Raw genomic sequence first — 27860 nt, 5'->3', positions numbered from 1 at the left:
GAGGATGCTCCTTTTGTTTTATTACCCTGAGCTAAAGGGAGAACAAATGCTAAGTGCTAAGGAGTGCTAATTCGTGGCATTTTTCATTCGTTTCATTTGTTTTCATAAGAACTCACCAGGTCAAACTTATGTACATTTAAACACATTACTGTTGCTTTTCCCCTGGTTGTTTTTATATAAATGAATGAACATCAACAAGTACAATGTTTTTTACCCACTACTTGTTTATTGCAATATTTGACTGGTCAACATGTTTTCAGTGAAGTCACATACAATTTCATAGAAATAGGCTTGTTTAAAGTCAAGTCATTTGCGAGACAAGTCTTGAGAATTCCCTGAGTGAGGAGAGGAAAGGAGCAGTGTTCAGTAATCCATGATGCGCCTGATGGAGCCGATCCTGGAGCTCATGCCGCCCCAGTCGCTGTACCTGCGGTACTCTCCAGGCCTCATGTAGTACATTCTGCCCCTGTAGTTGGGCTGGTCGTGGAACAGCCAGTGGCCCTCCATCACGTTACAGGAGTGGACGTCGGACCAGTGGAAGCGGTCCATCATGTTGGGGCAGTCGTCCATCAGCTCCATCATCTGGCCTCCGAACTCCATCCTTTCGTAGAATCGCATTCTGTGGGACCCTCTCATCTATTTTAGAATGTTGAGAAAATAATTAGTTTATAATCAGTGAACAGTCAATAATCGGTCTGTAATGAGAGAGGCTACCCAAGCGCTTACTAGGAGGAAGGAGGAAGCTTTGATTTGTTCTCCAGCCTTTTCACGGACCTACAGGCAGACAACACTCGCAGACACTCACCATGGGGATCATACGGCAGGATCGGATGGAGTCAGACATGCCCATCCAGCGCTGGTAGTCGGGGTACTCCCCACGGCTCAGGAAGTACTGGTGGCCCATGTAGTTGGGGCGCTCGTACAGCATGAAGCAGCCGCTCTCCACCCTGCAGGAGTTGCAGCGGCTGAAGTAGGGGCTGAAATCAGTGCAGTCGCTGGAGCACTCATAGTGGCGACCGCCAAAGTTCCTGTCCTCGTAGAAGATGATCTGCAGGGGTGATGGAGGGCGTTTCACATCGGTCAGTCACGAAACGAGCAGCGCAACAAAGTTTACTTTGTAAATTAATTAATTTGACAATTATTTATAAGTTCATAGATAAAACAATTATTTATGTTATTTAAAAAAAACTTATCCATAGATTTTATCCATAAAATGTGTCATTGTTTCTTACCTTTCCCATGGCTGGTTTTGGCTGGTTCTCTCTGGCTGTCTTGCCTTTGCACGGCTGTTTGAACTCCGCCGTGGTATATATAGTGGATGGGAAGTGCAGACTCTGCAGTGCTCGTCTCCCCCTCATTCATATTCTAATTCCACTGGAATTCTTTACCCTTGTGTCGTTGTGAAATCCTAAAAGCGATAATTAAGTTCTGAAAATAAGAGAAAGAGAAATGTTCTGGGCTCTCGGTTGATGGAGAAGCTTTGTTGTCCCACCTCTAACACAAAGCCATTTGGCATGCTTGCACTTTTTTCACAAAGACTCACAACTGCAAGATTCCCAGCAATTGGTTTGGTTTGTTCTGGAGCGGAAGTTTCTGCTGTGTTTATCTTTTTTGGCTCTCTGCCCTGTTTGTGTGAGAACATTTATAAATCCTCTGCATCCATCAATAATTTGATTGCCTTTATGGTACATAGATAGCCACATAAAATCTCCAGTTCCCTCATACCAGTGTCATGTAAATAGAGACTCAATATTAATTAATTATTGTCATATATTTATTTTATATAATGTTATTATTTTGTACGAAGAATATTAACAGGAAAAAATCTTTATTTATATATAAACATGCATTTCAGAGGCAAGCACGGCTTGCATTAATGCAAATAGCCGTGACCTGCTGTTTGTTGGTTATTGCGATGCAGTGTTTAGTTATACTATCAGTGGCTATGAGTACTTCAACTCCAATTTTATTTAATTTTATTCTCCTTTAAATTATCAATCATAATCATCATCAGCCCACGACCTGAAATAAGTTAGATAGTGGGAGGATGGATGTATGAATGTTTAATTTTATTAAATGTTTAAAGTAAAAATAACGTATTTGTCCTTGTCAGCACTTATGTGTCTTAGTCTAGGGGTGAAATTCTGTTTTGGTTGTTACTTTGTTTTTTTAATTGTGTCAGTCTAATCTGCGACCGAAGTGGATGTGGGATGGAGTTACAAGGTACCACCTCCTTGGGAGCATCGTTAAAGGAGAGCCCAGCTATTGGGCCACAGCAGATGTCTGCCATTTTGTTTCTTTGTTCTGGCCATAGTGGTAGATTTAACTGGTTTGCTGTCAGAATAAGACTGTTGGACAGTTGTGTGTTCAGAGATGCTCTTCGGCATACCGCTGTTGTAATATGTGGTTATTTGTGTTTCTGTCACCTTCCTGTCAGCTTCGACCAGTCTGACCCTTCTCTAGTGACCTCTTTCATTAACAACACTTTTCTGGCCGCAGAACTGCTGCTCACTGGATGTTTTTTGCTTTTCACACTATTCTCTGTAAACTTGAGAGACTGTTGTGTGTGGAAAATCTCATAAAATCAGCAGTTTCTGAGATACTCAAACCACCCTGTCTGGCACCAACAATCATTCCATGGTGAAAATCACTTAGATCACATTTCTTTCCCATTCTGACATTTAGTCTGAAAAACAGCTGAACTTCTTGACCATGTCTGCATGCTTTTATGTATTTAGTTAGGCTGATTAAATATTTGCATTAACAAGCTGGTGTACAGGTCTACCTAATAAAATAATCACTGAGTGTATATGCAAATATGTTGACTATGACTATGTGAATGCTGTCTTTATAATGTATGACTCTTTTAAGTGGCTTGCAGTTGTATATACCTTTTTTTGTTTTGTAAATTGGGCCTGTGTTACTGTTTTTGTAAACTTATTTTTGGAACCGTCTGGCATATTGCACTTGAATTTTATTTGAAATAATACTATGGAGACTATGACATAATCAGCCACAAACTGAACTAAGCACAAACACTATGACTAAATCTGTTTGGAAACCTTGCCTTTATATAATATCACTGTATTTCATTTTTCTCTAAACAGGCCCAAAATTCACCATAACCTGAAGTTCACCTTCCCCGTAAGATGCTATAAGGATAGATCAAGTTACAGCTTCGTATTTATTCAGCTTGCTGTTATATTCTTGTACATTAAACAGTAATGGTGTAACCCTGCATAAATGCAAATAACTGTCCCTCATTTTTATCAAATTAGTATGTACACAGTTCAGCTTTGACTTTGCTAAACAACCAGTAGGCAGTAATCGTTGGTACAGAGATTAAATGTTTCAAATATGCATCCTTCTCTAATGTGTGAAAAGGACCATTGAAAAAATCTGTCTGTAGATCGCATCCTATAGATATGTTCTAATACAACTTAAGAAGGGAGCCCCTGCAGAAGAAGAGAGTATAAATTCAGTTTTTACATATTCTATCAATTCTAATAGTCTAGAGGTATACACCTCTGCATATAACCTTTACCTTCAGTGTGTTTGTTTTATTGTATGGCAGCTTTTATTTGCAAGCCAGTGTTATAAACATCCCCTTTATAGTAGATGGAGATAGCTCAAAATAGAACTGAGGCTCATGCAGTCAAAATGAAAACGGATGTTTCAAATGGTGAAAGAATAAAGAATACCCACACACCAGCAAATGCTCCTTTGTGGTTTATTTAGGATGTAATCTTTTGACCCAAAATGGTCTTTGTCAGGCATAGAGGGTGTGGGGTGAAAATATTAGAATGCACAAATACACTGTACAGAGAATAGACAATAGCAGGCTACACTGCAATCATATCAGCAGCAGGAATCAAAAGGGTAGATAAACATTTTCCACAAAACAGAGTTGTTCCAGAAAAGTTCTGGAAGAAAGATTTTTGGACAGATGAGATCAAAATAAACCATGGAAAGCCAAAAGTGGGGAGAAATGAAGCAACAGCCCATGATCCAAAGAATACCACCTCATCTGTGGAGAAATTCTGTCCATGAGACAGAACTGTGCAGTTTTGTAATATGCAAATCAACAAACTCTAACCTGGCCATTGTGTTCTTCAGGCTTACCAGTGATTAATATCTTGCAGTGAACCCTCTAGAGTTTCTGCTGGCATAGTCCGCTCTTTCTTTTAGTCTTTGACATATCTATGAATGCCTACATCCTGCATAGTGGTCTTGATCTGTTTGGCAAAGTAGTGTGACTTATACTGTGTCTGTGTGAGATGTTGTTTAATTTTGGTTGTAGTGTGTCTGTATGAGATATTGTTTAATTTGGGTTGTAGTGTGTATGATATGTTGTTTAATTTGAGTTGTAGTGTGTCTGTGTGAGATGTTGTTTAATTTGGGTTGTAGTGTGTATGAGATGTTGTTTAATTTGAGTTGTAGTGTGTCTGTGTGAGATGCTGAGGAGTTTGGGCTGTGGTTTGTCTGTGTGAGATGCTGTGTAATTATGTATATGTTGTATATGTGCCTGTGAGATATCACACAGAGAACAATACTAAAGCACTTAGATACCATTTTATTCAGTGTGTCAAAAATAGCAAGCATTGCACAAGGATGGCCCCTTCAGTTGTAATCCATGATGCGCCTGATGGAGCCGATCCTGGAGCTCATGCCGCCCCAGTCGCTGTACCTGCGGTACTCTCCAGGCCTCATGTAGTACATTCTGCCCCTGTAGTTGGGCTGGTCGTGGAACAGCCAGTGGCCTTCCATCACGTTACAGGAGTGGACGTCGGACCAGTGGAAGCGGTCCATCATGTTGGGGCAGTCGTCCATCAGCTCCATCATCTGGCCGCCCATGTCAGCGCGCTCGTACATCCTCATCCGGAAGGAACCATTGTACTGCGACGGGGGGAGAACAAACGAGAGGAAACCATTTCCATCTTCAGGTGGCGATCCATATGCAACTGAGTAATAAGTATCTGAGACCATTGCATTAATAGAACAGTAGATTCCAACAAACGCTTATTATGTGGGGGCAAAGCCTTCAGCTAATCAGTAATGCAGCAATAAAGATCTGAATATTAGAAAAGCAAAATGGTGCACAAGATTCTCTCTTTCTGTTCATTCTCAGTTTTGTTAATTTACCATGACCAATTTGCAACCACATTTACCACAGCAGTTTTGAAATTTACTGTATGGAATTTACTATATGAATATTCATATTTAGTGTATTACTAAATTATTTGACATTACTTGATAGGAAAAAAATCCAGTGAAATTTGAAAATACTATGTGTTCATAACAAAGTAAATCTGCCGCCCTTTTTTTTCCACAGAGGTGGATTCAGACATTTTGACCAAGCTTGTTGTCATGAATAGTGTCACATGCTGCTCAATGTTGTTCCTTTCTTGTTGTTTCTGTGTTCTAGATCTGAACAAACTAAAACTGCACAATGATACTTTTGCCAGAAGTTGACAGAAGGGCAGTGCAGGTCAGAGGGCCCTGCAGCCATACCCCAGGATGCACTGTACCATCACACCTACACTGTTGGAGAAAAGTCATTCAACCTGTTCCCATCCTATTAATAAAGCTGCAGAAAGGTGTACTTTTCTCAAAATAATAGCTGATGTTTGGCTTGTTATTTTTTGCATCGGACTGATTAGTAACTGGAAAAAGCGGCGGTTAAGGTACATGACTGGGAACCGCAAGGTCGGTGGTTCGATCCCCGGTGTTGGCACAATGCTGGTATTGGCCTCTCTGCGGAATACTCATTCGGCAGTTTGCATCATTTGCAGAGAGGACTACTTACGGAGTTCAATGGCTGGCACACGATTTCATTAATTTGCATTACTGAAGATCCATCATGACATCAAACTAGAGATTGAGGCAGTTCTGTGTGAGTTTGGTGCAACAGCTAGATGAAGAGTTAACGGCAAATAGGTAGGAAACTTATTGTTTCATCAAACAAGCTGTGTTGTGCATGTGAACACCTGCAGGCATAGACAGGCATAGACATAGAAACCTGCAGGCGTCCCTGGTGCAGGTTTGGCACTACCTAAATACAGGGTGTACATGTATTTCAGTTTGGTGTCGGGGAAATGGATAGGATGTTACCATGGGGACCATGCGGCAGGACCTGACGCAGTCTGTCATTCCCATCATTTGCTGGTAGTCAGAGTACTCTCCTCTCCTCAGGAAGTACTGGTGGCCCATGTAGTTGGGGCGCTCATAGATCATGAAGCAGCCACTCTCCACGCGGATGGAGTGGCAGCGGTTGAAGAAGGAGTGCAGGTCAGAGCAGTCGCCCATACACTCATGAAAACGGCCGCCAATGTTTCTGTTCTCGTAGAAAACAATCTGAGAAGAAACAGCCGTGGTTTAGTCATCGCAGTATTACCTCCTGTGCTTACTGGCCGAAAAAATGTGATGCCGTGTTGTTGTGTATGAGTGGGCCGTGTCTTTGTGTGAGCAGTATTCCTGTGTGCACATCAGTGTGTGTTCTGTATGTGTGTTGTGTGCTTGTTTGTGTTTCAGTGAGTCTGAGTAGTGTGTGTCCATGTATGTAAGCTGTATAAGTGTGTGTGTGTATGTGTGTTTGTGTGTGTGTGTGTGTGTGTGTGTGTGAGTGTGTGTGTGTGAAGCATGGTACCTTGCCCATGGTTGCGGTTTTGAGTGTCTTGTTGTGCTTCCATAGGACATGGCCTCCTTATATACTATTCTGCAGGGGAAAGGTCTGACTGCCAGTTTTGTCATTCAAATCAGTGTGGACTGGAGTCAGCACAAACCTTACAGGTGTCTTATGGCCTCGATGGTAAAGAATTCCCACCATTGCTGGCCCACGCTTTGTCACCATGGTTTCCAGCAAAAAAAGCATTGTGACGCCCCCCCCATACATATGGGTCACACAGCCTTTTCATAGATTTTTTTCTTGATCCAGGTAGCATGTTCTCAGCCATGTTCTCATTTTTGCACACTTTATTGTGCTGTAGATTTCATTTTAAATTGATCAAATTGCCATCAATCTACATATAACCCATAATGACAAAGTGAAAACATGTTCTTAGACATTTTTGGAAATGTATTAATAATCAAAAGCTGAAAACTGAAAATTTAACAAATGAAGTCCACGGAACTCTCTGTCGACCTCACAATATGGCAAGGTATAGATCAGGGCAAGGATATAAAACCATTTCTAAAGCTTTGAGTGTTCCCAGGAGTGGCCTCAATAACTGTGAAATGGAAGAAGTTTGAAACCACCAGGACTCTTCCTTGAGTATGGGTTGAGTAAATGAGTAACCGGGCAAGAAAGGCTTTGGTCAGGGAGGTGACCAAGAACCTAACAGTCACTCTAACAGAGCTTAGGAAGTCATCTACCAAGATGGGAGAACCTGCCTGAAGGATGGTCATCTTCGCAGCACTCCATTAATCAGGCCTAGCCTGAGTGGCTAGAAGACGATGGCAGTTCACAGATGCTGCCCATCCAATCTGACAAACCTTGAGAGTATATGGCAGGAAGAATGGGATACCCTGCCCAAATCCAGGTGGGCAAAGCTTGTAAAGAAAAATGGCAGTTTTATCCGTTTAAAATGACATCTAAACACAATAAAGTGTGCAAAAGGTGAAGAGGTCTGAATACTTTCTTAAGCGATTGTATTTGGCTAAAATATGTTTCTGTAAAAATGTCACTTACTTCACATTCATGGAAACACATTTCCTCTGACCAATTTTATTAGAGTGGAAGTAGAGAGAAGTGGAAAGTAGTTTTCTCATATTTTTGAGCAGAAAGTATATCCCATTTACCGGTATCTTTTTATATTTGTATACAGAATTTTGGTGATATTCTTGCTAAAATGTGTTAATCATTTATAATAAATACATGCTTTACATATTTTCTCCAAATATGTACATTATAGAAAATATCTCATTTACTATACAGACATGCAGGTAAAATGTGTAGTTCGACTATATGTTTGAGTACAGAGGAACTGCATACATACATATGTAGGTGTATGTTTTAGTCTGAATTGACCATTGTAACCATAAAGAGCAAAAAACACAATATGCCTCATATCAAGTAAGCATTGCATGTGATGATTTTACATTTACTTCACCTATGGGACCAGAAAGGAATTGCACCCATGTACAAAGTGCTGAGGCTGAGGTATAGCCTCCCCTTCAGTTTGGGGGCTTAAAAGTCATTTCTTTGATATATTTTTGGTACAGCAGAAGAAAATGTAAATGAAAATGTAATTATGAAATGTATTTATTATGAAAATGTAAACCGTGGCTATCAGGTCGAATATATTTAGGCACATTAATACAAAGTCACCAAGGGGAACTCGGAATTTTGATTTTAAATTTTAAAAAGTTCTGCGTGTAATGTGTGTTACAGTGAGACTCTAATTGTTTGGTTTTCAGTGTGTGTCAAACTGACGGTCCGGTGCTGAAGGAGGTAGGCAGAGCAGCCACATACAGACATACAAGTGACACAGACTACTATTTGTTACACAGTGGGAGTATCACCTGCATACTACTGGATTAAGGATTACATTACTTCGTATGTGGTGTGAATGTAATCTAATTACAGAAGTAATGAATAATTAAATGTAAATGAGAAGTATAAATCTATAATTGTGAAGTTTAATTTGCTCTGTAAGTTCTACATTGGTTTCAGTGGGGAACATAACGATCTGCTTTCCACAGCTCAGATATGCACAGCACGAGCTTACTTCTTGGCTTCAGCCGGTTACTGTAGTTTGTCTCGACAGAGGGGGAAATTTCGGGTTTAGACCTACACGTCCACTCTTGCGCCGATCAGTACCCAAAAGAAAAACACGCACGCATCTTTACTTAGAATCTCCTTTAATTGACAAGGCGGAAATGGGGGGAGAAGAAAGGTACAGGGGTTGGATGGAAGGAAGGCGCTTTAAAAGTCGGTGATCCTGCGGAAGGAGCCCGTGGTGGCACAGGTGGCACCCCAGTCGCTGAACTTCCGGTACTCTCCAGGCCGCATGAAGTACTGGCGCCCCCTGTAGTTGGGGTGCTCGTAGAAGGTCCAGTAGCCGTCCATCACGTTGCAGGAGTAGATGTCGCGGTTGTGGAAGCGGTCCTGGACCGACTCGCAGTCATCGCTGAACTCCATCATCTGGCCCTGGAAGTCCTGCCTCTCGTAGATGCGCATGCGGTAGGGCCCGCCGCTGGTCTGCAATGACATGGTGCCGACAGCAGGGGGCGTGAGAGGTCTGAGGCCAGGGGCGCGCTGACCATGACAATGCCCCGCGCTCCCTTCAGGTAGCAGCAGTTGTTTTTGTGGTGAGGTTATTAATGAGGTTACACAGGGCAGGTTGTGGCTGGAGCTGAGCAAGAAAGAGGTTGCACCGGGGCAAATTGTGCCTCCTTAAATTTACTTATCCACACTATTCTTTTCAATAGGCACAATTTCCCCTGTGCAACTTCACCGATGAACTCTCCAAAACCAAAACATCAGCAAAAGTAGGATAACCATTAGGATAACCATTTAAATTGGGTGTCTTAATTCATCATGGCACCCACAGGATAACCTGTTAAGAGTGATTTATTGGTAGATCTGAGAATTGAGAGTAATTTGAATGTCATCTCAACAGATTTTGTTACGCGTTACGACAGTAGACTGAAATTTCTCTGAATAAAATCACTTGTGGATATAAACAATAACAAATGAATCTGCTTATTGCCTTGGTTGTCAAAGTTTGCAATATAAACTAACACAGTTTTGTGTGGCGAAGACTCAGTATCAGTAAAACTATGTGAACAACACACAACACACAAAAGCAGGTATACCCTATATATTCATCCACACTGGAAATAATGATCCATCCATTTTAATCAAGTTAATGAATTGAAAAATAAACCTGGCTGACCCTCTACTTGCTGTATTTTCCCTCACATAAACCATGTGACAGGTGATATCTTACTCCACCTATGGGTCCCACAGTGATGACATCATAAAGGAGGCGCCAGGCCACCCAGTGGGCTACTCACATAGGAGAAGGTGCGGCAGGAGCGGATGGTGTCGTTGTAGCCCATCCAGCGCTGATACTCGGGGTACTCTCCGCGGGTCAGCACGTACTGGTACCCTGCGTAGTTGGGCCGCTCATACAGCACCCAGCAGCCGCTCTCCACGCGGATGGAGTTGCAGCGGCCGAAGTGGGCGTGCATGTCGGAGCAGTCCGTGTCGCACTCATAGGACCGCCCCTGGAAGTTCTTGTCCTCGTAGAAGATGATCTGAGGGCCAGCGGAGCGGAACGTTTTCACCAGAGGGAAATCGGAGAGGCAGCAACACTCAGGACAGTGTTGAGTGTTTAACTTGTGCAGTATCATTGACTCAGTGTATTAAAGAGTTATAGACTGTTAATCTATTCATTATATTAGGGAGGTATAGACACAACAAAAATGAATCTACAAAAATAATGCCATCTCAATCATAGCTTATATTTATCTTTATCTGAAATGTTATTTTTATCTTCTGAAACCCTTGCAGCATGTTTGTCAACTGCAAGTCAACTGCTGACATTCGCTCGGGAGGTAAGAGCAGTCATCTGGCTGTTGGAGGGTTGCTAGTTCAATCCCGCCCTGGGTGTGTCAAACTGTCCCTGAGCAAAACACCTAATCCCCAAATGCTCCTGATGAGCTGGTTGGTGCCTTGCATGGCAGCCAATTGCCGTTGGTGTGTGTGTGTGCGTGTGTGTGTGAATGAGAAGCATCAATTGTACAGGATAAAGGTGCTATATAAATGCTGACCATTTACCTACTGCAATCAGCAATTGAGGAATGACCACATCAATATAGTAGCACTTTTCTTTTACTCCAAGATGTCCATCACTGTCTAATTTAGGACTATTGGGCAAAGATTAAAACTGTGTACAGGGGCACAACATGAAAGTAATTTAGGTGAAATCTAGGGCACTTTTATCAAAGGAATCATGCAAAGGAAGTGTTCCTTTGAAATCTTCAAATCATCTCTACCATTGCTGTCATATTTAAGTAGAAATAATTATCTAAATATAGTATTACCTTAAAAATGACATACTGCCCTGAAAGATTATAAATATCATAGAAATAGAAGCCAGTTGTTCACTGCAGTCTTGCATGATCCTTAAATTAATAAAATGTGTTACTTAATGGTCAAATGGAGGTTTGCTGCGTTCTCTCAGTCTCTCTCCTCACACAGTCCTTCAGCCTTGTTTGGCCTCTGCTGTTCGGGTCTTACCTTGCTCATGTTGTGCCGTGGTCTGGAGGGCCTTACCTTGCTCATGTTGTGCCGTGGTCTGGAGGGCCTTACCTTGCTCATGTTGTGCTGTGGTCTGGAGGGCCTTACCTTGCTCATGTTGTGCCGTGGTCTGGAGGGTCTCCGCTGTAATGCTCACGAGAACGAGGCCGGGCCGGTTTTATAAAGCTCAATCAGAGGCAGTAGGATCATCGGTTTTGTTATTTTAATGAGCGGGATTTGGATTCCCGTCTGTGCTGCCAAGGTCCTGATCCGGCCCATAGACTTAAAAGCCCTGATTCATCAGGGCGAAAAGTCCTAGCAAGGCACATTGCTCGATCCCATACCCATTTATACATCTCCCTCGAAAAGGCATTTTATCCACTAATCCACAATAAAGGGATTAATGTTTATGGTCCGGAATGTTTAAAGTCATCACAAAGCTGCCTCTGCCACTGGCCCTCCATTTCTCAGCAGCAGTGAAGCACAGTAAAAGCAATAAGACCATGGGAGGGGCCAGGGACCTGGATTGTGTGAACTTGGACCCACCCACTTCTTGTAGCACTTCTTGCTTGCTCTCTTCCTTGCTTTGAGTACGTTATCAATCTTTTCTGTTGCTCTCGTCAGCCTACTGAATGCACTTCTGTATGTAACACAAGATTTCCACGGTTAAAGCAATTTCCTCTGGAAAAAGCTGAGTCCATCCATGTAGGCTAGGTTTCTCTCCAGGTTTCAAACACAGTCCATCCAGTCAAACTTACCCATCCTCAAAAAAATGGTAGACATTCAGCTGTGCACTCACTCGCTGTACAACCTCTCAAAACCTTCTTGTTCTGGAAAAAACGCTTCAGCTGAAAACTCGCCCACTGGTTCTGTATCTGCATTACCACCAGTCCCTTCTCCAACTTTCTTCACAGCAACAAAAAAACAAATCTGAATCCCCAAATAGTGATAGCTGTCTTCATTAAAAGCATACAGCAATATTCACTAATAATCCAAAACCCATGAAAGGACACAGACAATATAGCTCTTGTTTGCCTCTCATTTACATGCAGCACCCAACATGCAGATGTGCACTAGAGAGCTATGCAGGTGGGCCACATTGGCCAAATCAGGCATTGTTGAGACAACCAGCTGCCCCACCCTCCTTATCTGGGTGATACTATAGCTAAATATGTATTGTGGGCAATACGGCCACTGGGGACTGATTCTTTGTGGAATTGGGGGACTTCAGAGCAACAAGCCCTCAGCTGGATACAGCCATCGGGAGCCTTTTCCAGATGTAAAGGTACAGTACATTCTTATTACCGCAAATAATGTGGAATAATCTTTCTGTGGGAAAACTCAAATAATGTTGATGTTCAAGCTCCATCACCGCAGGGAACAATGAAACACAGTAATAAAATGGGTCAATGAATCAAGTCTGCATATCGTGCACATATTGCCACCTAGTGGGAAAATGTATGAGCATCTGATGAGACCGCAGACTGAGTTCCCTGATTATAAAACCTTCTCGCCCCCTCAGGAGACCGGAAGTAACTCTGTCTCGTGGAAAGCGGTGGAAATACACTTGGACTGAATCAAAATTCAAATCGATGCGGTAGGTTGTGATAACTCTGTGACGATAGCCACTGCCAAGAACAGCAGTGACACAACACCAGCTGCACCCAGCAGTGCTGTCCGTGCGACCTACTGTGGGAGACATAAGCATTACTGCATTAACCAAAACGATCGGCAGGGGGGGGGACCCAAAGACAATGACACTTTTACAGCAATACCACCGCAGACAGTGAAGGACAGTCACCATAACTGTAGTACACATTTTATTGTACATAATGTTCATTAAAGCTTTTAATTACATTTTACCTTTCATTGTATATTGTCTTCCACTGTTTAAAAAATATATATATAATTTTTTAATATATTTGCTCATCAAAACAGGCATGTAAATTATGTAAACCACACGAGACAATTTAATAATCTGTCGCGCGATTAAAAACGATATTATTCCTTTATTAACAAAAAAAAAAAAAGGTAGGGAATGTTCAACGGTACAACGGGAAGTGGCGTAAGCGCAGTGCTGCCGAGTTCCTTCACGTGGATCCGACTGCTAGTCCAGTGAGTTTAACGGCTGTAGGAACGCTAGGGTAGAAGATAGCTAGCTGGTTAGCTATAAATTCCGGAGACACGGAGAGATGGTAAGAGAGATACATTCTTATACAGCCGCTTACATTGATGAATGAACCCTGAATGTTTTTTGTTTTTTTTGTAGGGTGGCTTTATTTCTACGCATGCGGTTAAGCATACTGGTTGCATCTAACTAGTCGCAAACATGGTCAGAATGAACTCAGATTTCGTTTTCTGGTTTAAATTTAGTGGTAACAAAAATGACGAACAAAAACCGTCTCTGGCTCACGATTTTATGCCGTTATGTAGGCCTATTAACAAGATAGCTTAGACATAAATGAAATGAAGTATGATTGATGATTTCCATATTTGTTAGCTGGCTAGCTACAACGTGGTGCCCTTTGTGAGCGTTGTGGTGGACAGATGATTCACGGAATTTTCAGGTTGTGTTTGTCGGACATGTGCTACGTTGCTACATTTATCCCTGTGACGCCGAAGATGATTTAGGGCAGGTTTATTTCTTAATATCTGCGGCAGTTTAATGTCAAAGCCGGTAGCTGAGCGTGTAGGAACCGGCGTAGAGGGTCAAAGCTTAAAGTGCAGAGGCCATTATGTCAGTAGCATGCTCTCGCATGACATTGTTCATTCAGATGTTTCAGGGGTGTTCCTCACTTACGCATAATAAGTCATCTGCAGCCAATGTGCGACGACATAAAACCGTACTGTGATTTGTGCCATCATAGCGAAGCATGTAGCAGTAAAAAAGGCAACATACACACACAACGCCTTCATTCAAGGTGAGACTGGTTAGACATACTGTACAGTTGGTGTTTCACACCTTCAGGGCCATTCCATGCCAACTCCAGGAGGGTGCACGACCGCACCTCTTGGATTTTTATCTTTTTCTGTGTGTTGATAGAAAATTACGAGATTGAGAAAAGCCCTAAATATGTGGAAATGTGCATTTAGATGTGATTTTATATTTAGAATTCATATCCAGCAGAAAACGTGCATTTACTTTTGTTCAGGAGATATTCAGCCCTATGAATGCACTTTGCTTTCACTGGGGACCAATTTTGAGGAGTCATATCTTCACAAGTAAACATTTAATGTCATTGTATTTGTAAATGAGTCATGTGAGAGCACTTTCATATAAAGATAAACATGGTACTAATAACATTAGCTGAGAAGTTACCCTTGGAAAATTCAATTGGGCCATTTTTGGAAACCTGTGTCAGTAATGTCACCCGACCCTCTGCTTTGGGTATGTTGAAGCTACTCCTTAATCAACTTATGAGCTTTTAGTAAAAGTACATTTTTAGGGCCAAATATCTCCCGAAACGAAAGTAGATGCATGTTTTACCAGGGGATATATTAATTATACATACAAAAATATCTCTACATACAAATTTACAAAGATTTATGGCTCTTGTCTACAAAGTTATGGACCTCTAAGTATCACATTTTCAACCACTACATGTTTTTCATTGCATAACCCGGCAAACTATGAATTGCTCTAAGACAAAATGAAGTATGAGAATTGAGTATTGAGCTCACATTTTCAGGAATTTTATATCTCATAATTGTTGACAATTGATTCACAATTGTGGGCTTCCATGGTTTAGTTTTGTGCCTTGCATCCCTTCCTCCCCAAGGCGTTCCGGAAGTTCCTCCCCTTGTTTGACCGGGTGCTAGTGCAGCGGCTGGTGGCAGAGACGGTCACGAAAGGGGGCATCATGCTGCCGGAGAAAGCCCAGGGCAAGGTGCTGCAGGCCACCGTGGTGGCGGTGGGCCCCGGAACCACCGATAAGGTGACCCCCACCGTCCCTGGACTGCAGCTCTCACTGAGAGGAACGGCAAACTATGTTGCCGGCAATAAAGTTGTTGTTTAATGTTGTGTTTGACTGCCTTTCAGAGTGGTGATCTGCAGCCCGTCAGTGTGAAAGTTGGCGAGATGGTCCTGCTGCCAGAGTATGGAGGAACCAAAGTAATCCTAGAGGACAAGGTACAGTACAGCCAGCTGTAGCAGGTAGATTGATAAGGCTATTGGGTAATGGTGGTGATATCTATGAGGCTAATAGATGGTGACCTAATTCATCTCAGCAGTTTTATCCGTTGCCCTCAAAGATGTGTTCATAAATCATTTGAACTGTGCTCAGGAGGCTTGAACTGATTTACTGATTGATTATGATTGTGGGTTTTCTGCAACTTTAAGGTATAATAGGAACTTCTAACAGTCAAGAGAGCAATTGCAGCAACAAACACCCACAAACCACAACACTGTTTATCTGACGTTGAAACCCCCCCCCCCCCCCTTGTCATTGGCTGTGGCGATTAAAACCAATATTCAACCAATGAGCTTGAATTCTTGTACAGCTATACACTTATACAAGATTGGTACAGGCTGTCAGTCTGTCAACTGTATGTTTTCAAACCAGAATTTAAGGATTTAATTTTAAATATAAACACAAGCAGAGAGTCAACATGTCAGTGAGCCTTTTTCAATGATGGGAAGGGATTTACATGGCTATTGTAACAATGTTTTAACACAAAAATCCTACCTATTTTACCTTTAATATTTGTTTCGTTTTTGTGTGTTTCGCCTTTCAGGACTACTTCCTGTTCCGTGATGGGGATATCCTTGGGAAATATGTTGAGTGAGGTCCTGTTGCCTGAACCCCACTGTGCTTGGAGGAGAATATTCTTTGTTCTGTTTCTATTTTTGTGGATGTTGTTCAATTGTAAATAATGAAAACTCTTTTGCTACTGTAATAAAGTGAACTAATCAATCCAAATTGGACACCCACCTCATTTTGTTAACAGCACTTGACTGTGCAAGAGTATATGATGTCTATGTACAAATTTTTCATGAAATTATTTGGGACTCAATAAGTCAAGTTTTCTATAGTTAACTGAATTAAGGGGTGGTGATTTATAGCACCTCATGATTAGCTGGGTTACGCAGATATCACAATGGTGCCTTCCTAGACCACAAAGAAATTTGATGTTTCTTTCGGCAGGCTTTCCTCCACAGGGGGTAGTAAAAAGCCTTTTTATTCCCTGGGTCCAAAGAGTCCAAGCAAAGTTGGGGGGTGCGCGGTTGATTTCTTTTAAGGATCTTGTGCAATCCAAATAATCATTTTTAATGGTTATGACAAACTACTAATAAACACTAATTGTTCTGGAGATTTTTTTAAAAATGCTGAAATCAAATCTTTTCTTAGAATGCCAATGGATATGATCAGATTTATATATAGTGTATACACCGATCAGCCAAATTTAAACCACCTGCTTAACCCGGTTTTTTCGTGATTGTCTATAAACATTTTCAGGAAATTTTCTAATTATATGATTGTGTACTTATATAAGCAGATGAGTGAATTGCATTCAAAAGTTAAATTTTTTAATGAAAAGGCTCATTGAGAGGAGGAAGGGTCTGTTGTTTTGTTATTTAAATATCTTGGTTCATGATGACGTCTGTTTTAACTGATGCTCCAAGACCTGTAGAATTTGTCAGATTAAAAAAAAAATAAGACCAACCGCCATATTTCAAAATGTGTGGCATCTAGTCATACATCAGTTTACAATAGACATAGAAGTTAGGATAACTTGGAAACCAAAAGTATGGGAAAAAGGAAATCAAATGTGGCAAGTTAAATGGAGGGAGAGTTGAAGGGGACATTTGTTTCAAAATCAAAGAAGTATTAAAACAAAGTGACTAATAGAAGAGAGGAAGTGGTATTGACTAGACTCCGGCTGGGACATTGTGGACTAAACAAAACACCAAAAGTAGTAGCAAAACACCCTGTGGGTTTGTGTGAGAAGTATGAACAAGAGGATTTGGTAGAACATGTAATTATGGTGTCTAGAGGGTATGAAAGATGTGGAAGGAATGCAAGTATTCACATTAAAAGGTAATGGGTGAAGTGGAACATATCAGGGTTTTGTTCAACGTTTTAAGGGAGGTATATTTCTTAGGATATAAAGAAGATACAGGATGATTAATACCTGAGTAGGGAGTACTGGTAATTTATTTTCTATGGGAAGTTCTCTGATCCACACTCCGGAGCAGAAGGGGGCGGTAATGTACCATAAAACTGTGCGCAAGCCGCCGTAAAACAACAAAAAAAGAAGCCATTCCGACCCCTCCCTCCCCTTGTAGCGTACAGTCAGGTCAAGTATCAGTCTCTGCAGACAGCCGTGTGTTGTTGCATCCGGGGATCGCGTCGAGATGGTCATGGCGGAGAGTACTGCAGTTCTGAGGAGAAATCGGCCAGGAACTAAGGCACAGGTAGGCGATTCAGTCCCGCAACTCGAAGAAAAACTCACTACATAATGTTTTCGATAAAGACGGGTGTGTTTGTTGTTGTAATGGTCTATCTGGGATTCAGTCATTTGCAGTACTGTACAGGAAGGATTGGGCCTACCAGTCTTCTATCCAGTCTAACGTAACGTTATAGCACAGTTCGGGATTTCTTTTTTAAAATGTGGAACAGAACTGTTTCCATACGTTTTCCTGCTGTTCTGATTTTAACTAGTTAACCTTATCGATAATACTTTCGATGAAAGCGCCCGACTCCGTTGTTGAATGTAAAAATAATGGATGCGCCATGGGTAGGGAGTTTAGCTAAATCAACACTAGCCGGCTAGAGACCCACAGTTCAATTGGCTTGTTGGCTAATGTCTGAACTTGTAACCTGCAGTTCTTGTGTTCTCCCGCACGTCTTTTTTGTGCTTTCTTAATGTTGGCTCGTTGGAGGAAGCATTATTAAACTGTGTCAATTTTTCAGGTGTTGAAATGGGATACCGGTACAATAGGTAGCTATACACTATAGCTAACTTGTTTTGGAAACTCAGTGTCAATGTTTTCCTCATATGTCATGTATATTTGAGTCATAAGGTCAAACGTTTTCCCTTTTGTGGCCCTGTAGGTGTCCCCTTTAAGGTAACTTTTAAAGTTTACTTTTAAGAAAGTTCCAATTTAATGTAGGACTGTTTTTGTAGATTGACCTAGACAGTTTTGTGTGCAGTTATTTTGCGTGCAAATATTTTCGATATGTAGAGACGTTTCTGACAACCTGCACAGGATTTCCCTAGGAAAATAATTAGTACAGAGTGATATGCCTTAGAGGGTACACAGCAGCAATGTGAAGCAGCAGGTTGTGGCATTTGCATTGATATAGCCTATACCTGTGTCTGCCAAGAACATGGAATCCATGTTCATGGCACCCACCACCTGTGGCCAAGTGCTACTGTGCCCTTTTCACTTTCCATAGACCAGTTTCCAGCACACTTGTCAGGGTTGAAAAAGGTGACAATTTTTTGTAAAATATGTAAATATTTTAGCATTACTTGAGAGAATGGGAGATAGATTTTTACATGTATTTTTTGACTTTTTATTAAGGGGTTGCTTGTGACCTTAGAAGTTGTATTGTTACTATAAGATGCCCATACAATGTACAGGCCAAAACTTATTGTGCACCTATATATGCATATGCATCCATGCATGCATGCATGCATGCAAGTTAAATAAGTGAAATAAAAGGTTGTATTAGTGCTAAGATTAAGTTTGTCTTGAGCATACACATTTCTCTGCCTGCAGGACTTCTACAACTGGCCAGAGGAGTCATTTGAGGAGATGGACAGCACACTCGCTGTGCAACAGGTAGGTCTGCCACAAGTGGCTTCCAATAAAAGTTCTGGAAGTCTGGTTGATGTTCAGTGTATCTATGGCATATTTTCAGCCATCAAGCCTGTGTTGCCTGAAACAATTTTACCTAATGAATATGCAATATGACAAGTCCTTTGTGATTGAAGTCACACTTGAAGGCATGAAAAATTCTATTTTTGTAAATAATATTGCGCACACAAAGCATCGTCTTAGCATGCATTTCTCTTTTTTCCATTGGTGTAAATTGCTGTGGTAACAATTGCGTTTGTAAATTGTGTCATCTTTAGTTTTATCCCACCCTGGCATGTCCTGAGTGGCTCAGTGAAAGGTTATGGTGGAGTGATGGCTCTCTATGCCTTGCCCACAAGTATCGCTTTTTCTCTTCCCAGTACATCCAGCAGAACGTCCGCTCAGACTGCTCCAACATCGACAAAATCCTGGAGCCTCCTGAGGGCCAGGACGAGGGAGTGTGGAAATATGAACATCTCAGGTACTTGGTGCCACTGTTCAACACCACATATGTGCAATGCAGACATGCGCAATGCTATCCTACGCCAAACGTACGTAGCACATATACTATCAACACTATCCTACTCCACAAATGCACAAACCTTACTAACCCAACACTGTCCTATACTATGCTTACGGTGCTTACACACCCTGCACTGCCTTATATGAAGTATGCACTGCATCTGCTCTGCACACTCGACACAGTCTTCCACAGCCCTATTCAACCAAGAGGCAGAGTATGCACACTCAGAATAGGCCTGCTCAGCGCTTGCAGTGTAAACACAACACTTCCTCACACGTAGCGTGTATGTGTTTTAATTTGTTTTCTCTCCCAACAGGCAGTTCTGTCTGGAGTTGAATGGACTGGCTGTTAAACTGCAGGTACCGTGTGTGGTACCATCCGTTTGTCTCTCTGCCTTAATATCCTGTCTAAGGCTTCATGGTTTGTTCCCGGTGTTTGTGCTCTCCCGCGGTGTGACGTGCGTGTCTGTGTCCATGTGCCCGCAGAGTGAGTGCCACCCTGACACCTGCACCCAGATGACCGCCACAGAGCAGTGGATATTCCTGTGTGCTGCCCACAAGACCCCGAAAGAGGTGAGTGTAACGCGTGGCCCCTGCAGGCCCTCTGCACTGCCGCAGAGTGACAGGAGTGCCTCACGTGTGTGGGTCTGTCTGTGTCTGCAGTGCCCGGCCATCGACTACACCCGACACACTCTGGATGGAGCCGCCTGCCTACTCAACAGCAACAAATACTTCCCCAGCCGGTGAGCCTTGCCCTGGCCTGTCCAACCTAGGCCTTCATCTGGGCCTACACGCCCTCATCAGACTGCGCTGTGTGCTGTTACCGATGATCACGTGCCATCTAGCACCGTGTTCATACACATGCATGCACACAGTCCGCACCGTTGCCTTATTGCGCATGTTGGCCGGCGTGTTTCGGTGTGTTAACACACTGTCCTGTGTTCCTCTGCAGAGTGAGCATTAAGGAGTCCTCCGTAGCCAAGCTGGGCTCAGTGTGTCGCCGTGTCTACAGGATATTCTCCCACGCCTACTTCCACCACCGGCAGATATTTGACAAGTATGAGGTAAGTCACAGGGAAATGAAGAGATTGCTCTTAGAACTGTGTTGCATATTGCACTTTCCTCACTAGACATAACTACCTGAGCTTATCTTTAGCTATACAGTGAATTAAGCACTCTAAGATCCCCCAAGATACAGACTGGTGTTCATTGTTTTAAAGTTTTTGGAAAGTGTGGAAATCTAATATAAAATACTAAACAGAAGTTAAGCTAAGTATTACTGATTGATGGGTTACATGAAATATGGCTGAGGTTATATGATGAAACAATTGGATGAAGCTTGTATGGTGTAACATTTCAACCCTCATATGTTAGAAGGGTTGAAGTTAGCCTGGTGCAACCTATGTGGCTAGTCGGCACGCATTTTGCATTTTGTCCAGTTGCAATGAGGAGCTTGAATGTTCCATTCCAGATAAACTGGTTCTTGCAGATTTTGTTTAAAAAAATAAAAAAATAAAAAAATAAAAAATCAGTCTGTCTACATTTTAATAACAAATAGTGTGACAGTGCGGTTTTAATGGAAACGAGCTCCATTAAATTTGGTTGATCGCAGTTGCAGTTATGGTTGCAGTCATTTCAGTGACTGTTAATGCAGCATATTGGCATTGTGGTTTGGTGGCATTGGAAAAACTCCCACCTAGGAGTGGCACTTTTGCAAATAGAGCTGCATAGGCCTAATGATAATTCAATATTTGTAAATATTGTTTGTAGTTATTAATTACAAATCACCTACTTGTAGGATAGTGTGTGTGAGACTTTAAGCTAAGGAATATGAATGGCTATGTAAGTAACAGTTGTGAATTCCGGTTGGCTAATGGCAGGTTAGATGGATAAAGTTCTGTGGCGACAGCAGTGGAGTGTAGCTTCGTGTGTGTTAGACCATAGAAGAAGAACTACTCCAGTGGGTCCAAAACGCATCTTATTCACCCCCTCCCCATCGGTTCTTCCTCCTTTCCAGAGCGAGACGTGCCTGTGTTTTCGGTTCACACGCTTTGTGATGAAGTACAGTCTGATGTCCAAGGATAACCTGATTGTCCCCATCCTGGAGGAGGAGCAGAACACTGCCACAGCCGGGGAGAGTGAGGCTTGAGCAGCAGGCTACAAGTGAACACTGCCCCCTGTACATCTTCTGCCGTGCCCCTCCACTGTACAGACCCCACCCTGCCCTGCCCCTGTATATACCTGCTGTGCCACTACAAGCCCCACAATGCCCTGCACTGCCCCATGTATATGCCCCTTCCCTGTACATACACTGATTCAACCCCACTCCCCCATGTACATAAACCTGTGGCCCTGTCTGCCAGCTCTGTTCTGCTTCATCTCTCATCAGCCCCACTTATGCAAAATGTAGTGTGTGTGCGCGTGTGTGTGTGTGTGCGTGCGGCAGTGAGATTGTTTCCCTGCCGCTCCCAGCTGGCCACAATACCTTTTTTTTTTTTTTTTTGATTTTTTTCAAATTACAATTGTTTTAACTAAAGGTTATTTTCATTATCGGTTAATAAAATTATATATGTATATAATTTTATGATCCAGAACTGGCTCTTGCTAATTATTTTCCATTTTTGATCCCTCTGCTAATTGTTAATTGATGTCCCTATTTAAAATGTATTTGCATTTACTGCAGTGCATTAGTAATGATCAAACTGTATAAATAATGGATTACAGTATGAATTACAAAGTTTATGTAGCTAGAAAAATAATCTGGTTAAGAATGTCTGCTGAATTCCTAAAATCACTGATCAATTTGTAACTTGGAATAGGCGCGGTTTCTTGTTAGCTGTGTAACTTCACTTTGTGGTGTATTGTATGGTTGCACTCCTCGCACAGACATTACAAATTGATAAAGGATACAGAAACAACATGTCAAAAGGTGTCAAAAGTGTATAAAGTGTCAAATTTATTTGTAAAGCATATTCCGTACTATTTTGCAGCAGGAAAATTGATTTTAAAAAAAGGTTTAAAAAGGTTTAAAAAAATTGTATTGGAAAAGGGCGACCTAAATTAAACGGTAATTTAAACTAATGGTAAGCCGCGTAGGGAATTTACAATAATCAACCAAATACAGTCATAACATTGTTTAAACTGAGTAGACTGCCCGTTGGTTTCGGCGTTGTGGTCGTTTTCGGGACACTTTCACATAACTTCGTGTTGATGGCAATATTTGCTATACATATTTTCATTATAACCCAAATGCCTTACAAATAGAACACCAATTGAAACGCTATTGTGATAGCGCAACGTACGAACACTGCCGGTAGAAACGTGGTATTATTGTTCTTCTGTGATATCTATGACACGTCACAGAATGTCTCGCTGAAGATATAACTGTTTGACGTGTTGGCGCAATAAACATTTCAACAATAAACACGAGTTGCTGCATGTCTGAACGACATTTTGGTTTATGAACGTGCAATCATGCTTCCCCCAGCCGATTCGCTGCTGCAATATGACAACCCGGTCTTGGTCAGCAGGAAGTCACCTCTGGTAGGCCAACTTGGAAAGTTGTCAAGTGTATTGGCTGTCTTTACTAGCATGCATATCTGGTACATTTTACCTAGCTTTTTACGCTGTTGAATTGATACTTCCATTATCACATTTTGTGGGGGGTCCCATTTCTGTTTTTCGAGTGTATCAATAGAAAACTCATGCCTCCCAGTCCTTGACTTTTCCTAAAATTTGAGTGATCAAGCACATCCTTATGTAAGAATGTTATAGATAAAAACCTATTTATTTATACATATAAGGGCTTATAATACAGCATTCTTTTCGCGTGTATAACCAGAGAACGGCATTTCTTTTCGTGCGGTTTGTGTATCTGAATTTTAGTTGCCACGCAACGTGTGTTATTTAAAAAAATAAAAATATTATTTTAATTTTAATATCCCAATACATTGTTCTCGTACCTTTGAATGGTAGAACAAAGTCGTGTAGCCCGTTTAGGAATGGCGCGTGTTCTTTGACAGGCCTCTATTGCTGCCTAGTTAGCTCATTATAAAATAAAATACATGGGCCCAAATACATATAAAATATTACGATAGAGGAAATGGATAGAAGCAAAATATTACTACTAATGCACCCATGTAGACTAATGTAAAGATTAAAGTAACTTAAGAAACATTAATTGCATGGATCGCCATCGCAATATTTACATGTACTTATCTGGTAATTCATGTTTCTGTATGCTACAGTAACATATTGCCGAATCATCATATTACCAGTGCATTCAATAGCTTGCATGCAGGTGCAGTCAACTTTAACTTGTTGTTTAACGGCTCGCAGGCGTCAGGAAGTAGGTGCTGAATTCGGGGAGACCGTCTGTATTATGTCATTTCTTCTCAGGTTCACGGTCTTTCTGTGAAGCCGACTCCCGGCTCCTCTGCCCCCACTCCCTCCAAACCAGCCGTGGAAATAAGCAAAGAGAGAACTGAGGATATCCTCCACGCCATCCTGCCACCGAGGTAACGCCCCGTGACAAGCGGGCAGCGTCTCTACATCTCCTCTCCTCGTTGAGACCCATAGTTTCACTCCCGCCGTGTCTATGCTGTAGGGTTTGGTCGGAGGGTAACAAGCTGTGGGTGCAGTCGGTGTCGAGCACACCGGAGACGAGCGTCGTTAGGCTGCAGGAGCAGTTGGATCTGAAGCTGAAGCAGAGGCAGGCTCGTGAGACCGGCATCTGCCCTATCCGAAGAGAGCTCTACTCACAGTGCTTTGGTAGGGAGGACCGGAAAATGAGCAGCAAAACAAAACTAGTTTAACCGCCCCATGCTCACCCTGTCTTAAAGAGTAGACTCTTGGCATGTCTATGTTTCCGTTTTCTGTCGCTCCCAGGGCACCGTACTAAAGCCAGGTCTTCCCTTTCCCTTCTTCCCACAGATGAGCTGATCAGACAGCAAACCATAAGCTGCACGGAGAGGGGGCTGCTGCTCCTGCGGGTCAGGAACGAGATCCGGATGTTCATGACCGCCTACCAGACTCTGTACGAGAGCAGCATGGCGTTCGGCATCAGGAGAGTGCTGCAGTCTGAGATAGGCAAAGCTGACATGGAGAGAAAGGTACAGATGGTCCCTTCCCTTTCCCATGGCCAGTCGGGGAATTGATGGTGGGCTTCTCTCACTTCCTCGAGCCAGTAGGAGACGGTACCACTTCTCTCTCTTCCATAGATTAATCGGCAATCGGAAACCCTTCCTTTCTCCTTCTACATACCAACAGCGGGCTGGAAAGTCTTCCTCCTCAGACCAATATAGGGGAACTGAGTACTCGCCATGCCCGCTTGCATATAAAGCAGGGACTGGCCTTCCCTCTGACTAATAAGGGAACAGAAATTCACCCAATTTATTCTGCTCCATTTGCAAATAAGAATCTAAGGTATCTACGTATAATAAGAAAGGGGGTCTTTTGTATAACATATCAACCAATAGTTGGTTGTCTGTGATGGATCAATAATTAAATAATTCTCTCCCCTTGTGCAGTATATACACTGTGACTGCAACTGTTGGTTCAAACATTAATGTACTGCAGTAACCATTGGTTCCAATCCGCTATGCATAGAAACAAGCTCTGGAGAAAGATAACAAGGACCTGGAGCAGAAAATAAAGGATACGTGGGCAAAATGTGAGGCCATTAAGATAAAAGAGATGGAGCGCCGGGAGGCAGAGGATAGGAAACACGCCGAGGAGATTGAGTACCTGAAGCGTACCAACGAGCAGCTCAAGGTGTGCCACTCCACACAGAACAGTTACAGCTAACCCAGAGGTTCAATACACATTCACACATTTCCACTGCATATTCCAAATATTCCACACATGTCTTGTTTATGAGTCTCAACCTAGCCGGGATGATATGCATTTCATATGATGTATTTGATGTGTATAAATCAAGTACAGGCCATAGTAGACATCTAAATTCATGACCACTTAAGATTGCTAATACCAGAGTGCATCTCGAGTCATTGTTTGTGCTTTTGTCATCTTTTCAGTTCCAGCTTGGAAGCTTCACACAGAAAACTTGACCAGAGCCACATGCTTCATGCTGAGAAAGTTGCCACTTTAAAGGACTTTCAATACTGAAAGAAAATGTATATCTCGTTATACAGCGACAAAAAATAAGAGCTCTAAAGTATGGAAAATCCCATAAAAACATTCTTTCATTTTTAAATAATAAATGGATTTCCAAAATATTTGCTTGTTTTTACATGTACTTTCTTGAAGATCTTCAAAAATATGAATTGTACTGCTTTGGCTTATGATAGGGAATTACATGTTGAAACACATGAGAGAAACACTTCAATATGACCTCATTTCTATGTCCATTTGTATAAAAGCAATAATAAAGCCTGTCATAATCTCTGATTCATATTGTGTTTAGTCAATAACCTTGCTCAGCTGTAAGTGTTAAATTGCTGTCTGACTGCATGTCTTTCATGGCTTCACTGGTGGAAGATTGGGGCAGCACAAAACAATGTTTATTTTATTTTTTTCCATTTACACTCACGATACAAATATAGGTCTCAAAATTTCTGGCACCCCTAAAATTATTGGAAATAAAATTAAAGTGAAATTGGCAGTACGATCTTATTTTTGTCAATCACAGGTAAAACTAGACAACAAAAGTCAAAGGCTAGTGAAATATTTTGAGGTTATTCAGATAGGTGCTTAATGTAGTTAAAATCAATAGCATTTTCAATGTTGAAACGTGCTGTGTTAAATGTATTTCTTCAAATGAATCATATGCATTTCATTACACATGAAAAATTAGGCAATAAAATAAATACTTAAGAATAATAGTCTCATGAATTTTTCTGACTCTATGCCTAAACAGTTTTTCCTGTGTTGAAACATGTTGTATTACATTTATTTATTCAAATCTTTTATCTCATTATACATAAAATTCAGCAATACATTTAAATTATTTTTCATGATAGCTATTTTTTATTTTTCTGATATACTTTTCCCTCATGCATGTCATAGAATATGTATTCAATGCATTTTTTCATATTCGTAATGTGCATTGCATTCCCCATCAATTTCATCGATAAAAGCACATACTTATTTTTTTAAACTTCTTGCAGAAAAGACGACTAGTCTTATGTTAAACAGTTTTTTTCATCATAATTTTCTTTGACTATGTTGTATTCCCTTTAATTCTTCATATTAATAATCAATATCTCCTTTTTATGTCAATTTACTTTTCGTACAATGGACTATATAGTTTGTGCAAAACAGTTTTTTCCTCATAAATGTGTTGAAGCATGTTGTATTAAATGGATTTCTTCAAATTAATGATATGCATCTCACTATACATCAAATTTACCATATTCTACATCCATTTTTCACTTTTTGGATTTTACAGATATTTATTTTGAAAGCATATTTCATCATTAATATATTATTTAATTGTGGTTGTTGAGTAAACACGATTTTCCATCCATCACTGCAAAGATTTACATGTACATTTTAATAAACCATATGCAATGGGAAGATGAAAAGAGACAAGATCAAATTATTTGACCAATATGGGCTCTGGCTTCTTTAACCTGCCATGATTTCATATTCAGATTTTTAGGAATTCATGTACAGGGTATGCTTTGTCTATATGAGGAAAACTTTTTTCATCATAACTTTATTGTGATAAAAAACTTTTTCTGAGATCATTTATGTTGGGTGCATGTGAACAAATAATATCTAAAACATTGTTAATATAAAGCAGGAACTGCAATGCAGTTTGATGCAGTGTTGCGCTTGGAGGAAAAACTACCTTAAAACACAACAAAGGTTGTACCAGCATATGGTTGAGCCATGAGCCAGCATATTCAGTCGACATCCCATTTCTGAATTTTGATGGCTTTCAGAGAGCTTTACTTACACATTCTGTAGTATTACGTATAATATATAATATATCGTCATGGTAAAATCACAAAGCATTTGTCCGAGTTACATAAAAAGCATCTTACCCATAATACCAGCTGATGGCAGTAAAGACCTGCAGTTTGGCCAAATATTAATACAGGCAATTGATAAGCATACCTCGACAACTTCTTGAACTACACAGTAATGAGCGGTGATATGAACTGCTGAACTACAATAGCTTTAAGATGCATACCACTAAGTTGCAACAGCTGGATATTTTTGTATATTACAAAGTAGTAGGCTCACTGCCATAAGACAATCTCAAGAATAAGTAATAATTATTGTCTATATTCCAATTGAAACAATCCACATTCTTTGATACAC

At 41.3% G+C, this 27860-nt stretch overlaps 4 protein-coding genes across 7 annotated transcripts; 2 read left to right on the top strand and 2 right to left on the bottom strand.

Annotated features, from left to right (window-relative positions):
- Nucleotides 1–363: 363 nt before the first annotated feature.
- On the bottom strand, nt 364–1241 carry LOC133116717 (gamma-crystallin S-1-like). 2 transcript variants are annotated; one of them, XM_061226605.1, is made up of 3 exons: nt 1233–1241; nt 802–1048; nt 364–629 (listed from the first exon to the last, which is right to left on the bottom strand). In XM_061226605.1, exons 1-3 carry the CDS (start codon nt 1239–1241, stop codon nt 364–366), a joined length of 522 nt encoding a protein of 173 aa, XP_061082589.1. The 2 variants fall into 2 exon arrangements, with proteins under 2 accessions (XP_061082589.1, XP_061082588.1); XM_061226604.1 differs by having other exon boundaries at nt 364–636; nt 806–1048.
- A 3379-nt stretch (nt 1242–4620) lies between these two features.
- Nucleotides 4621–11255, bottom strand: LOC133116313 (beta/gamma crystallin domain-containing protein 1-like). The gene is made up of 5 exons (XM_061225752.1): nt 11246–11255; nt 10018–10260; nt 8927–9199; nt 6112–6375; nt 4621–4896 (listed from the first exon to the last, which is right to left on the bottom strand). The coding sequence occupies exons 1-5, from the start codon at nt 11252–11254 to the stop codon at nt 4621–4623; spliced, it is 1065 nt and encodes a 354-aa protein (XP_061081736.1). The 5' UTR covers nt 11255.
- Nucleotides 11256–13280: 2025 nt separating this feature from the next.
- Nucleotides 13281–22499, top strand: LOC133116657 (MOB-like protein phocein). Of its 3 annotated transcripts, XM_061226485.1 has the most exons (9): nt 13281–13440; nt 15025–15180; nt 18972–19034; nt 19430–19530; nt 19889–19931; nt 20058–20144; nt 20235–20314; nt 20524–20635; nt 21589–22499. In XM_061226485.1, the coding sequence occupies exons 1-9, from the start codon at nt 13438–13440 to the stop codon at nt 21718–21720; spliced, it is 777 nt and encodes a 258-aa protein (XP_061082469.1). In that variant the 5' UTR covers nt 13281–13437; the 3' UTR covers nt 21721–22499. The 3 variants fall into 3 exon arrangements, with proteins under 3 accessions (XP_061082469.1, XP_061082468.1, XP_061082467.1); XM_061226483.1 differs by lacking the exons at nt 13281–13440; nt 15025–15180 and adding an exon at nt 17509–17660; XM_061226484.1 differs by lacking the exons at nt 18972–19034; nt 19430–19530; nt 19889–19931; ... (2 more) ...; nt 20524–20635; nt 21589–22499 and adding exons at nt 15285–15374; nt 15980–16164.
- Nucleotides 22500–23045: 546 nt separating this feature from the next.
- On the top strand, nt 23046–25807 carry LOC133116312 (axonemal dynein light intermediate polypeptide 1-like). Its single transcript, XM_061225751.1, has 6 exons — nt 23046–23114; nt 23970–24088; nt 24178–24341; nt 24504–24682; nt 25179–25343; nt 25607–25807. The coding sequence occupies exons 1-6, from the start codon at nt 23046–23048 to the stop codon at nt 25637–25639; spliced, it is 729 nt and encodes a 242-aa protein (XP_061081735.1). The 3' UTR covers nt 25640–25807.
- The last annotated feature ends 2053 nt before the right edge of the window (nt 25808–27860 follow it).

The sequence above is a fragment of the Conger conger genome, chromosome 17, assembly GCF_963514075.1.
Source record: "Conger conger chromosome 17, fConCon1.1, whole genome shotgun sequence".
NCBI lineage: Eukaryota > Metazoa > Chordata > Actinopteri > Anguilliformes > Congridae > Conger > Conger conger.
The sequence above is the reverse complement of the archived record's forward strand: the minus strand, read 5'-3'. Positions and strand labels throughout refer to the sequence as shown.

Coding starts and splice junctions, on each gene's coding strand:
- LOC133116717 (XM_061226604.1), bottom strand. Junction 637..805: donor CCTGCCGTATGATCCCCATG/GTGAGTGTCTGC, acceptor ATTCTAAAATAG/ATGAGAGGGTCCCACAGAAT.
- LOC133116313 (XM_061225752.1), bottom strand. Junction 6,376..8,926: donor TCCGCAGGATCACCGACTTT/TAAAGCGCCTTC, acceptor TGCGATGACTAA/ACCACGGCTGTTTCTTCTCA. Junction 4,897..6,111: donor CCTGCCGCATGGTCCCCATG/GTAACATCCTAT, acceptor CCCCCGTCGCAG/TACAATGGTTCCTTCCGGAT.
- LOC133116657 (XM_061226485.1), top strand. Junction 19,531..19,888: donor TGGAAATATGAACATCTCAG/GTACTTGGTGCC, acceptor CTCTCCCAACAG/GCAGTTCTGTCTGGAGTTGA. Junction 20,636..21,588: donor AGATATTTGACAAGTATGAG/GTAAGTCACAGG, acceptor CCTCCTTTCCAG/AGCGAGACGTGCCTGTGTTT.
- LOC133116312 (XM_061225751.1), top strand. CDS start 23,046: ATGCTTCCCCCAGCCGATTCGCTGCTGCAATATGACAACCCGGTCTTG. Junction 24,089..24,177: donor CACGCCATCCTGCCACCGAG/GTAACGCCCCGT, acceptor TCTATGCTGTAG/GGTTTGGTCGGAGGGTAACA. Junction 24,342..24,503: donor GCTCTACTCACAGTGCTTTG/GTAGGGAGGACC, acceptor TTCTTCCCACAG/ATGAGCTGATCAGACAGCAA.